Genomic DNA, 12,179 nt, shown 5'->3' with positions numbered 1-12,179 from the left:
GCGCTCTATGTTAGCACTCTCTGTTAGCGCTCCATGTTAGCGCTCTATGTTAGCGCTCTATGTTAGCGCTCTCTGTTAGCGCTCTCTGTTAGCGCTCTCTGTTAGCGCTCCCTGTTAGCGCTCCCTGTTAGCGCTCTCTGTTAGCGCTCCCTGTTAGCGCTCTCTGTTAGCGCTCTCTGTTAGCGCTCCATGTTAGCGCTCTATGTTAGCGCTCTCTGTTAGCGCTCCCTGTTAGCGCTCCCTGTTAGCGCTCCCTGTTAGCGCTCCCTGTTAGCGCTCTATGTTAGCGCTCTATGTTAGCGCTCTATGTTAGCGCTCTATGTTAGCGCTCTATGTTAGCGCTCTATGTTAGCGCTCTATGTTAGCGCTCTCTGTTAGCGCTCTATGTTAGCGCTCTCCGTTAGCGCTCCATGTTAGCGCTCTCTGTTAGCGCTCTCTGTTAGCGCTCTCTGTTAGCGCTCTCTGTTAGCGCTCCATGTTAGCGCTTGTGGTGGCTGGATCAATGCTCGTTTGGGGCGTCGGGTGTAGACAAAGGATTCACGCTGACAAAGCTCTGCAAACTTTTCAAGGTAGTTTATTTACAGAGAAAGCAGTGTCAAATACAGGACAGCAGAAAACAGCGCCCTGGGTCCGCTGGTGATCAGGAAGACGAACCTCGTCTCTGGGCGTATCTCGCCTTTATATACTGAAGACGCACAAAGACCGATAAACAATATCTGACAGGTATGACCCTATCCATGTACCAACGGATTAGCCAATGAGAGAGCAAGATGTAAAGGTATCCTTATTTGGGTAGCACCAGGAGAGAAGTTACAGAAATGAGATCATGCGCTTACACAGATGTACACAAGGCATCTCAAGGCCTCGCAGCCAATGGAGACATCTCCCATTCGGTAGTTAATCAGATGTGGGCCCCTTACATTCCGTGGAATAGACATTTTGGTAGAAACACACATATTCCTAAAAGTCAGTCTCAGAATGAGGCCTAACTTTGCATGGACCTAGTTTTAATACACTTCACACTCTCTGTTAGCGCTCCATGTTAGCGCTCTCTGTTAGCGCTCCATGTTAGCGCTCCATGTTAGCGCTCTCTGTTAGCGCTCCATGTTAGCGCTCCCTGTTAGCGCTCCATGTTAGCGCTCCATGTTAGCGCTCCCTGTTAGCGCTCTCTGTTAGCGCTCCCTGTTAGCGCTCTCTGTTAGCGCTCCATGTTAGCGCTCCCTGTTAGCGCTCCATGTTAGCGCTCCATGTTAGCGCTCCCTGTTAGCGCTCTCTGTTAGCGCTCTCTGTTAGCGCTCCTGCGCCCAAACATTTTAGGCCTCTTCACATATGTGTCCTTTAAAGCGTTCATCCTTGTGGATTCCTGCTTTGGCAACGCAGTTTAAAACATGTAAATGAAGTGCACAGCGGCCTCGGCCTAAAAGCCACTATTTGCATTTGATGGACAAATGCAAATAGAACTGAACAGGAAATACCCACATTTAAGGTCAGAGGACGACGTCACGTTCCACGTTTGCTCCTCAGTTTGACTCTGTGAGACGAGCGTTGCAATATCAGACATTTACTTATTTAAAGAATATTTTTTACTCTATTGGATATTTTAAAAAGTGACTTGACATAATTGAAATGCACCGGGACAGTTCTTCTGCTCTGGCCCTTCTGGACTTTTATAATAAAATAATAATAAACATGGAACACTGTTTTATAGTTAAATCATCTGTTTAGCACATTATATTAATAAGTCCAGACTTATTATTATTACTTTGTCCATAAATCCTGGAAGTATTTGTTCCATTCTTTTGGTCGATATATAATAAATCTTGTAATCGAATGTTTTCTTGTCTTCAGGAAGCGGACAGCTGAGGACAGTGGAGCGTCCTCCAGTGCCTCTGCCAAAAAGCACAAGGTCAGAGCGGCTTTTGGAGACTTCAGCTCATGGTGAAAAGTCCACGAGACGAGACGTCCTCAACTTGTGTTTGTGAAGCTTCTGTATTTTATGTGAAGCCTCTGTGTTTAAATAAATCCTTTTTTACAACATCATCAGTGTGATTTTGTGACAGGTTTGGAAAAGATCAACTACAGAATATTCTGTAGATTCTGTAGTTACTCTATTACTCTAGTTACTCTGTAGTTACAGAAGTGCAGCACATGAAGCTTCTACAAAGACTTTCTCTGTGTAAAATGTTCTTTTTAACTGTATTTATCATGATTTGCCAAGTGTGGGGGACACATTTCCTCTAGCGCCCCCTGTGGGACATGGCATGACTCCAGGTGTTAGGCTACAGGGGCCAATGAAGACAGGAGTCAGCTCGCCTGCTCAGTGTCTTAAAGTGGAGGGAGTGACACCGTCTGGTCCAGCAGCTTTTCCAGTGTTGGATTTCCAAAGGAGCCGGACACAACACGACACACACAACACACAACTTACAATGACATTTTCTTTTTCTCCAGATAAAGGTTTCGTAACAGTTATTGTCATGTTTTCAGTAAAAGGCTCATTTCACTCAGATCCAAATGACAGACGCTGAAGCTTGTTTTTTCTTTAATAGATGAACATTTGAAATGATAAACCAGTCATAAAACATGTGTTTCATAAAGGAACTATTAAACCATTAAATGTCCAGTTGATCAAAAAAATTCAAATCAGGAACAAAGTCTGACACTCTGCATATGAAGTGACCTGAAGGTGGCGCTGTTTCAAGCACGTGAGTCTCTTCAGGAGGTTCAGTCTGAACCAGTGTCAAAGTGTGTTTCATTTGAAGCTCGTTTTAGAACAAAGTGTGGATTTCCTGTTGACAAAGTGATTATTATTTGCTTCTGTTGAGACGATGTGGAAAGTTCAGTCATTTCTGTTTTTCATCACTTTCCTTTTTGTTTCTTCTTGTATAGATTCTAATCTGTTTAAATGAGTGAGCAGTGCTAGCCCATTAGCTAGCTCCAAACAGGAAGTTCCCCGTTTCATGTCCTGTTTTCTGTCTCCATCCGTCACTGGTCAGTCACTGGGCCAATGGGAGCACAGATGGACATGGCTCAGTCGGGGACATTTACACGTTGAACTAAGACTGTCCCACAGTAAAGAAACAAACATCATCATCATTATTATTATTATTATGGATGAATTCATAGACACTTTATTTTCTTGTAGTGTTTTTATACCTGAGTTACACATTTGAGCTCAGAACATGTGATTGAGACAAAGACAAAGACAAGGACATGAAACACACACATTTGAAAGCAGATAATCCTTGGCACTTGAGGCCCCGTCACGTCACGGGCCCCGTCACGGACCCCGGGCCGGCCTGTATTCTGCACTTCATATATTGATGGACATCAGGGCAAACACAGTCACCGCAGGTCCATCATGGAGACGCTGTCCTCCACCATGTGCACATGTCCTGCATGCTGCAAGACAAATACTACAGTCAGTACTGTCAATACTGTAAATACTGTAAATACATGTGGGCTTCATTAAAGTTGTGGCGTCTCATTTTCAAATAGTAAATTAAGGTTTATACATCATACAGCTCAAACACTTTGGCGTCATTAGTATTTATAAAAGCTCTGATTCTGAAGCTTCGTTTGTTACAAGATCAAATGTTTAGGACGAAGCTGCTCAGAGCAGAAGCTGTTTAAAAAAACTAAACTGGTTTGACTGGTCAGTCACTGGTCAGTCTCTGGTCAGTCACTGGTCAGTCACTGGTCAGTCACTGGTCAGTCTCTGGTCAGTCACTGGTCAGTCTCTGGTCAGTCACTGGTCAGTCACTGGTCAGTCTCTGGTCAGTCTCTGGTCAGTCACTGGTCAGTCACTGGTCAGTCACTGGTCAGTCACTGGTCAGTCTCTGGTCAGTCTCTGGTCCTGCAGTACTTACTGTGAACATTGGGGGGTCTTTGCTGTGAGGGTGGAAGCCCTTCTGTCGACAGGACGAGATCTCCTGTGTCCCCGCCTCCGTCAGCCTGAAGTAGCCAATCCTCAAAGACCAAAGGTCAAAGGTCAGTGAACATAATCACCATCAGAATAACCCACTGACCAGAAGTATTTATAAAGGTCATTTACTCCAAGTCAAGTGCTGAACAAAATGTATAAATGACAAATTGAAATAAAATAAAACAATTTCCCTAATATCAACCTTGGGTTTCCAGCCGGTCACATGGTCAGTCACATGGTCAGTCACATGGTCAGTCACATGGTCAGTCACATGGTCAGTCACATGGTCAGTCACATGGTCAGTCACATGGTTGGGGCAGAACTGCTCTGTGATCATGAAATGATTCATAAACATTTCATTTGTTTTGGGGAGTGTCTAAAGCCATGTTTGGACTGGCCCCGCCCCCCAAACTGGCCGCGCCCCCCAGACTGGCCCCGCCCCCCAGACTGGCCCCGCCCCCCAGACTGGTACCTCTCAGGTCCTGGATCAGCAACATTTAGACATTCTTTTGTGTCTTGTTTTCACCTGGCGGTGTGACAGGTGTGACAGGTGTGACAGGTGTGACAGGCGTGACAGGCGTGACAGGCGTGACAGGCGTGACAGGCGTGACTGGCGTGACTGGCGTGACTGGCGTGACTGGCGTGACAGGTGTGACAGGTGTGACAGGTGTGACAGGTGTGACAGGTGTGTCAGGTGTGTCAGGTGTGTCAGGTGTGACAGGTGTGTCAGGTGTGTCAGGTGTGACAGGTGTGACAGGTGTGACAGGTGTGACAGGTGTGACAGGTGTGACAGGTGTGACAGGTGTGACAGGTGTGACAGGTGTGACTGGTGTGACAGGTGTGACAGGTGTGACTGGTGTGACAGGTGTGACTGGTGTGTCAGGTGTGACTGGTGTGACTGGTGTGACAGGTGTGACTGGTGTGACAGGTGTGACAGGTGTGACTGGTGTGACAGGTGTGACTGGTGTGACAGGTGTGACAGGTGTGACAGGTGTGACTGGTGTGACAGGTGTGACAGGTGTGACTGGTGTGACAGGTGTGACTGGTGTGACTGGTGTGACAGGTGTGACAGGTGTGACAGGTGTGACTGGTGTGACAGGTGTGACAGGTGTGACAGGTGTGACTGGTGTGACTGGTGTGACTGGTGTGACAGGTGTGACAGGTGTGACTGGTGTGACAGGTGTGACAGGTGTGACAGGTGTGACAGGTGTGACTGGTGTGACAGGTGTGACAGGTGTGACAGGTGTGACAGGTGTGACTGGTGTGACTGGTGTGACAGGTGTGACAGGTGTGACAGGTGTGACAGGTGTGACAGGTGTGACTGGTGTGACTGGTGTGACAGGTGTGACAGGTGTGACAGGTGTGACTGGTGTGACAGGTGTGACAGGTGTGACAGGTGTGACTGGTGTGACTGGTGTGACTGGTGTGACTGGTGTGACAGGTGTGACAGGTGTGACAGGTGTGACTGGTGTGACAGGTGTGACAGGTGTGACAGGTGTGACTGGTGTGACTGGTGTGACTGGTGTGACAGGTGTGACAGGTGTGACTGGTGTGACAGGTGTGACAGGTGTGACAGGTGTGACTGGTGTGACAGGTGTGACTGGTGTGACTGGTGTGACAGGTGTGACAGGTGTGACAGGTGTGTCAGGTGTGACAGGTGTGACAGGTGTGACAGGTGTGACAGGTGTGACAGGTGTGACAGGTGTGACAGGTGTGACATGAGGGGAACTCACTCATTGAACTTGGGCGAGCAGACGATGGCGATGGCCTCTGGCAGCATCATCTGGTAAGAGCAGTGCGTGTGCAGGTCCACACTGGAGAGGAACGCCGTCTGTGTCGGGTGAGTCTGAAACACACCCTGCCATCAGCTTCACCTGTCACATGTCCTCCCCCCGCAGACATGTCCTCCCCTGCAGACATGTCCTCCCCTGCAGGCATGTCCTCCCCTGCAGACATGTCCTCCCCTGCAGACATGTCCTCCCCTGCAGACTGTAACTTGGCCCTAGTGAGTGAAGGTTCGTCTGTGTTGACCCTGTGATGAGCTGGGCCCTGTCCAGGGTGTGCCCCGCCTAAGGCCCAAAGTCACTGGGACAGGCTCCAGTCGCCCGCCTAAGGCCCAAAGTCACTGGGACAGGCTCCAGTCGCCCGCCTAAGGCCCAAAGTCACTGGGACAGGCTCCAGTCGCCCGCCTAAGGCCCAAAGTCACTGGGACAGGCTCCAGTCGCCCGCCTAAGGCCCAAAGTCACTGGGACAGGCTCCAGTCGCCCGCCTAAGGCCCAAAGTCACTGGGACAGGCTCCAGTCGCCCGCCTAAGGCCCAAAGTCACTGGGACAGGCTCCAGTCGCCCGCCTAAGGCCCAAAGTCACTGGGACAGGCTCCAGTCGCCCGCCTAAGGCCCAAAGTCACTGGGACAGGCTCCAGTCGCCCGCCTAAGGCCCAAAGTCACTGGGACAGACTCCGACAGGAACAAGTGGAACAAAGTGAAATAAAAAGAGACAAAGTCATGTTTGTTCCACATGAGCTTCATCTGCAGCTACAGCAGGAACATGGCATGATTAACATTGTAGTTTGACTCATTAGGCAGCCTATGACCTGTGACCTATGACCTTTGACCTGTGACCTATGACCTATCACCTTTGACCTGTGACCTATGACCTCACTATTGTCACCTGAAGTTAAAATAAGGTTCATTCTTGAGACTCAAAGACATAGTGGAAGGAGTAGAGGAAGAGGAATCTTCCTCTTGTAACAGAAGTGAAACAGGGCGTGGCAGATGTGGGCGTGGCCGTGTCTCCACTCACATGGATCCAGCCCAGAGTGATGAGGTCATACTGGTCTTGGATGAGGAAGAGCTCCTCCTCGTTCTCCGTGTCGCAGTAGTCAGGACCTCCACACTGCTTTGGGACGATCACGTGTGTCACGGTGAAGGAGTTCCTCGTCTGCAACACAAGAGGCTGATGAAGACCAAGAGTCCAAACAGCTCCAAACTCAACACTTAGGACATTAATACTGTTTTCATCAGCTGGAAACATGCTTCATTACATACATCCATTTTCTACCACTTTATCCGGGGCCGGGTCGCGGGGGCAGCAGTCTGAGCAGGGACTCCCAGACTTCCTTCTCCCCAGACTCTTTCTCCAACTCCTCCGGGGGGATCCCGAGGCGTTCCCAGGCCAGCCGAGATACATAGTCTCTCCAGCGTGTCCTGGGTCTTCCCCGGGGCCTCTTCCCGGTGGGACATGCCTGAAACACCTCCTGAGGGAGGCGCCCAGGAGGCATCCGGGACAGATGCCCGAGCCACCTCAGCTGAAGGAGCAGCAGCTCTACTGAGTTTCCCCCCCCCGTGTGGCCGAGCTCCTCACCTTATCTCTAAGGTCACGCCCATCCACACGGCGGAGGAAACTCATTTCGACCGCTTGTATCCACGATCTTGTCCTTTCGGTCATTACCCAAAGCTCATGACCATAGGTGAGGTCAGAACGTAGACCGACCGGTAAATCCAGAGCTTTGTCTTTGGACTCAGCTCCTTCTTCACCACAACAGTCGATGCAGCGACTGCATCACTGCAGCTACTGCACCGATCCAACTATTGATCTCACGCTCCATCCTTCACTCACTCATGAACAAGACCCCAAGATACTTGAACTCCTCCACTTGGGGCAAGGACCCCCCACCCACCTGGAGAGGACAAGGACTCCCCACCCACCTGAAGAGGGCAAGGACCCCCCACCCACCTGAGGAGGGCAAGGACCCCCCGCCCACCTGAAGAGGACAAGACACCTTTTTCCGGTCGAGAACCATGGCCTCGGATTTGGAGCTGATTCTCATCCCAACCGCTTCACACTCGGCTGCAAACCGTCCCAGTGCAGCTGCAGGTCCGGGTTTGATGGAGCCTCAGGACAACATCGTCTGCAAACAGCAGAGGTGGAATCCTGTGGTCCCCAAACCGGACACCCTCCGACCCCTGACACCACCCTCCGACCCCTGACCACACCCTCTGACGACCCCTGACTGCGCCTAGAAATTCTGTCCATAAAAATTATGAACAGAACCGGTGACAAAGGGCAGCCCTGGCAGAGTCCAACATGCACTGGGAATAGGTCTGACTTACTGCCGGCAATGAACACAGCTCCTGCTCCGGTCATACAGGGACCGGACAGCCCTGAGCAAAGGGCCCCGGACCCCGTACTCCCGGAGCACCCCCAAAGGACACCCCGAGGGACACGGTCGAAAGCCTTCTCCAGATCCACAAAGCACATGTGGACTGGTTGGGCAAACTCCCATGAGCCCTCGAGCACCCGATGGAGGGTATAGAGCTGGTCCAGTGTTCCACGACCTTGACGAAAACCACTCTGCTCCTCCTGAATCCGAGGTTCAACTATTGGTCGGATTCTCCTCTCCAGTACCTTGGAATAGACCTTACCCGGGAGGCTGAGGAGTGTGATCCCTCTGTAGTTGGAACACACCCTCCGGTCCCCCTTCTTGAACAGAGGGACCACCAACCCGGTCTGCCAGTCCAGAGGCACGGTCCCCGACCGCCACGCGATGTTGCAGAGACGTGTGAACCAAGACAGTCCTACAACATCCAGAGACTTTAGGTACTCAGGATCTCATCCACCCCCGGAGCCCCCGAGGAGTTTGCGATCAACCTCAGTGACTTCAGCTTGGGTGATGGATGAGCCAGCCTCTGAGTCCCCGGTCTCTACTTCCTCATCGGAAGACGTGACTGAGGGATTAAGGAGATCCTCAAAGTATTCCTTCCACCGTCCGACGACATCCCCAGTCGAGGTCAGCAGGCCTCCACCCGCACCGTAAACGGTGTTGGTGAGGCACTGCTTCCACCTCCTGAGGCGCCGGACGATTTGCCAGAATTTCTTTGGTGCCGACAGATAGTCCTCCTCCATGGCCTCCCCGAACTCCTCTCAGGCCCGGGTTTTAGCCTCTGCGACAGCACGAGCCGCAGCTCGCTTGGCCTGCCGATTCCTGTCGATGACCTCCGGAGACCCACAAGCCAGAGTGGCCTGATAGGCCTCCTTCTTCAGTCTGACGGCATCCCTTACTTTCGGTGTCCACCACCGGGTTCGGGGGTTGCCGCCACGACAGGCACCGGAGACCTTGCGACCACAGCTCCGAGCAGCCGCATCAACAATGGAGGCGGAGAACATGGTCCACTCGGACTCAATGTCCCCAACCTCCCCCGGGACATGGGAGAAGCTCTCCCGGAGGTTTGAGTTGAATACCCTACTGACAGAGGGCTCCACAAGACGTTCCCAACAGACCCTCACAATGCGCTTGGGTCTGCCAAGTCTGTCCGGCTTCCTCCTCCGCCAGCGGATCCAACTCACCACCAGGTGGTGATCGGTTGACAACTCTGCCCCTCTCTTCACCCGAGTGTCCAAGACACGCGGCCAGAGGTCAGATGACACGACAACAAAGTCGATCATTGACCTCCGGCCTGTGTCCTGGTGCCATGTGCACTGATGGACCTTGTGCTTGAACATGGTGTTCGTTATGGACAATCCGTGGCTAGCACAGAAGTCCAATAACTGAACACCGCTCGGGTTCAGATCGGGGAAGCCGTTCTTCCCGATCACCCCTCTCCAGGTGTCACTGTCATTGCCCCCAGTAGAACAACGGAGTCCCTGGTCGGTGCACTGTCCAGTACTCCACCCAAGGACTCCAAGAAGGCCGGGTACTCTGCACTGCTGTTCGGCCCGTAGGCCGCCACAACAGTGAGAGACCTGTCCCCCACCCGAAGGCGGAGGGACGCGACCCTCTCGTCCACCGGGGTGAACTCCAACACGTGGCGGCTGAGCGGCTATAAGCCCACACCAGCCCCGCCCACACCAGCCCGCCGCCTCTCCTCGCGGGCAACACCAGAGAAGTGGAGCGTCCAGCCCCTCTCGAGGAGATGGGTTCCAGAGCCCAAACTGTGCGTGGAGGTGAGGCCGACTATATCTAGTCGGTATCGCTCAACCTCCCGCACAAGCTCAGGCTCTTTCCCCCCCAGCGAGGTGACATTCCATGTCCCCAGAGTTAGTCTCTGTGTCTGGAGATCTGGTCGCCGAGGCCCCTGCCGTCGACTGCCCCCCAGATCTCTCTGCACCGGCCCCTTATGGATCCTCCTGCAGGTGGTGGGCCCACGGGAGGGCGGCCCCACGTCGCTCCTTCGGGCTGTGCCCGGCCGGGCCCCGTGGGGTAAGACCCGGCCACCAGGCGCTCGCCATGGAGCACCCATCCCAGGCCTGGCTCCAGGATGGGGCCCCGGTGACGCCGATCCTGGCGACATAAATGGCCTTGTTTTTGTTGTCGTCATAAGAGGCTTCTGAACCGATCTTTGTCTGACCCGTCACCTAGGACCTGTTTGCCTTGGGAGACCCTACCATTTAATCAAGCTCCTCCCCCATCCTCCCCCATCTCTAAGGTCACGCCCATCCACCAGGAGGAAACTCATTTTGACCGCTTGTATCCACGATCTTGTTCTTTCGGTCATTACCCAAAGCTCATGACCATAGGTGAGGTCAGAACGTAGACCGACCGGTAAATCCAGAGCTTTGTCTTTGGACTCAGCTCCTTCTTCACCACAACAGTCGATGCAGCGACTGCATCACTGCAGCTGCTGCACCGATCCACCTGTCAATCTCACGCTCCATCCTTCACTCACTGGAGAACAAGACCCCAAGATACTTGAACTCCTCCACTTGGGGCAAGGACCCCCCACCCACCAGGAGAGGACAAGGACCCCCCACCCACCTGGAGAGGGCAAGGACCCCCCACCCACCTGGAGAGGACAAGGACCCCCCACCCACCTGGAGAGGGCAAGGACCCCCCCACCCACCTGGAGAGGACAAGGACCCCCCACCCACCTGGAGAGGACAAGGACCCCCCCACCCACCTGGAGAGGACAAGGACCCCCCACCCACCTGGAGAGGACAAGGACCACCCACCCACCTGAAGAGAACAAGGACCCCCCACCCACCTGGAGAGGACAAGGACCACCCACCCACCTGAAGAGAACAAGGACCCCCCCACCCACCTGGAGAGGGCAAGGACCCCCCCACCCACCTGGAGAGGACAAGGACCCCCCACCCACCTGGAGAGGACAAGGACCCCCCACCCACCTGGAGAGGACAAGGACCCCCCACCCACCTGGAGAGGACAAGGACCCCCCACCCACCTGGAGAGGGCAAGGACCCCCCACCCACCTGGAGAGGGCAAGGACCCCCCACCCACCTGGAGAGGACAAGACACCTTTTTCTGGTTGAGGACCATGACCTCATGACCTCAGATGACAGAGTGAATGAGGTAAATAAAGTCCAGGCCTGTTTTCAATGGTTAAAAGCTCAAAAAGTACATTTAGGATCATTTGTGTCCTTTAAGGACACAGTTGTTGGTTAAACTCTTACAGTAAAAGCTACTAACATTCCTCTGGGAGTTACTCTAGTATTTCTGTAGTTACTCTAGTATTTCTGTAGTTACCAGTTTGCCACAGAGAATGCCACATGTCTCCACCGCTCGTATGGTATTAGCCTCAGCCAACTGCAGAAACCTGCGGCACAGTTCTGAGGGAACGAACAGCTGCCTCAGAGCGTCCACCATGGCATCTACAAACAAACAAACAAACAAATGTGCAGAAACTATGAATTTATGACAAACAAAGAGTCATGGCTTAAATATGAGAAGAACTCACTGCTGCTGCTGCTGGGGCTGACCAGAGCGTCCGGCTTCAGGGTGCGGTCAAACGCAGGAGGGGCAGGAGGTGCAGGTGTGGCTGAGCTGATGGCAGGGTTAGTGATGCTGACTGGAGCGCTGGGTCCCACAGCTGGGGGCCCCATGAAGCCCGGGATGAGGGGTGTGTCGGGGGCAGGGGCGGCAGGGGCGGCAGGGGGGGCAAACTCCAACACGACCTTCTGGCGTTCCTTCTCCAGTTCCTGGCGGCGGATCATCTCTTCGAAGGCACTGAACTGCTCCTGCTCCCTCTGTCTGCGCAGCATGGCCCCCACACGCTCCCGCTCTGCATCCAGGGCCTGCTGCCGGGACTGCTCCAGGGCCAGGGCCTCCTCCTCTGCCCTCTGACCCCAGGGTCAAGCACATCACAGTGTAACATTAGAACGTGATCACATGGTCCACATGTGTTACAGGTTCTACTGGCTGAACAAATACACTGAGTACAAGATGGGGTCTGCGAGCGCGCGGGGGTCTGTGAGCGAGCAAGGGTCTGCGAGCGCGCGGGGGTCTGTGAGCGAGCGGGGGTCTG

The 12,179-nt window shown here is 53.2% G+C and overlaps 2 protein-coding genes across 2 annotated transcripts in view; one reads left to right on the top strand and one right to left on the bottom strand.

Moving 5' to 3' along the window:
* ppil2 (peptidylprolyl isomerase (cyclophilin)-like 2) overlaps nt 1-2,040 on the top strand; it is a 42,958-nt gene extending 40,918 nt beyond the window's left edge. The window contains exon 20 of the mRNA XM_072433648.1: nt 1,849-2,040. Within this exon, the coding sequence (XP_072289749.1) occupies nt 1,849-1,942 (94 nt within the window). The 3' untranslated portion in view covers nt 1,943-2,040. The remainder of the gene's footprint in view (nt 1-1,848) is intronic.
* A 1,137-nt stretch (nt 2,041-3,177) lies between these two features.
* LOC140347291 (STAM-binding protein-like A) overlaps nt 3,178-12,179 on the bottom strand; it is an 18,901-nt gene continuing 9,899 nt past the window's right edge. Inside the window, exons 4-9 of the mRNA XM_072433684.1 lie at nt 11,613-11,994; nt 11,402-11,526; nt 6,724-6,861; nt 5,656-5,768; nt 3,867-3,966; nt 3,178-3,399 (exon numbers count right to left, since the gene is read on the bottom strand). Of these exons, the coding sequence (XP_072289785.1) occupies nt 3,343-3,399; nt 3,867-3,966; nt 5,656-5,768; nt 6,724-6,861; nt 11,402-11,526; nt 11,613-11,994 (915 nt within the window). The 3' untranslated portion in view covers nt 3,178-3,342. The remainder of the gene's footprint in view (nt 3,400-3,866; nt 3,967-5,655; nt 5,769-6,723; nt 6,862-11,401; nt 11,527-11,612; nt 11,995-12,179) is intronic.

This window comes from Eucyclogobius newberryi, unplaced genomic scaffold (assembly GCF_026437365.1).
Source record: "Eucyclogobius newberryi isolate DKJ021-1_F unplaced genomic scaffold, fEucNew1.0.hap1 SCAF_6, whole genome shotgun sequence".
Lineage (NCBI taxonomy): Eukaryota > Metazoa > Chordata > Actinopteri > Gobiiformes > Gobiidae > Eucyclogobius > Eucyclogobius newberryi.
The sequence above is the reverse complement of the archived record's forward strand: the minus strand, read 5'-3'. Positions and strand labels throughout refer to the sequence as shown.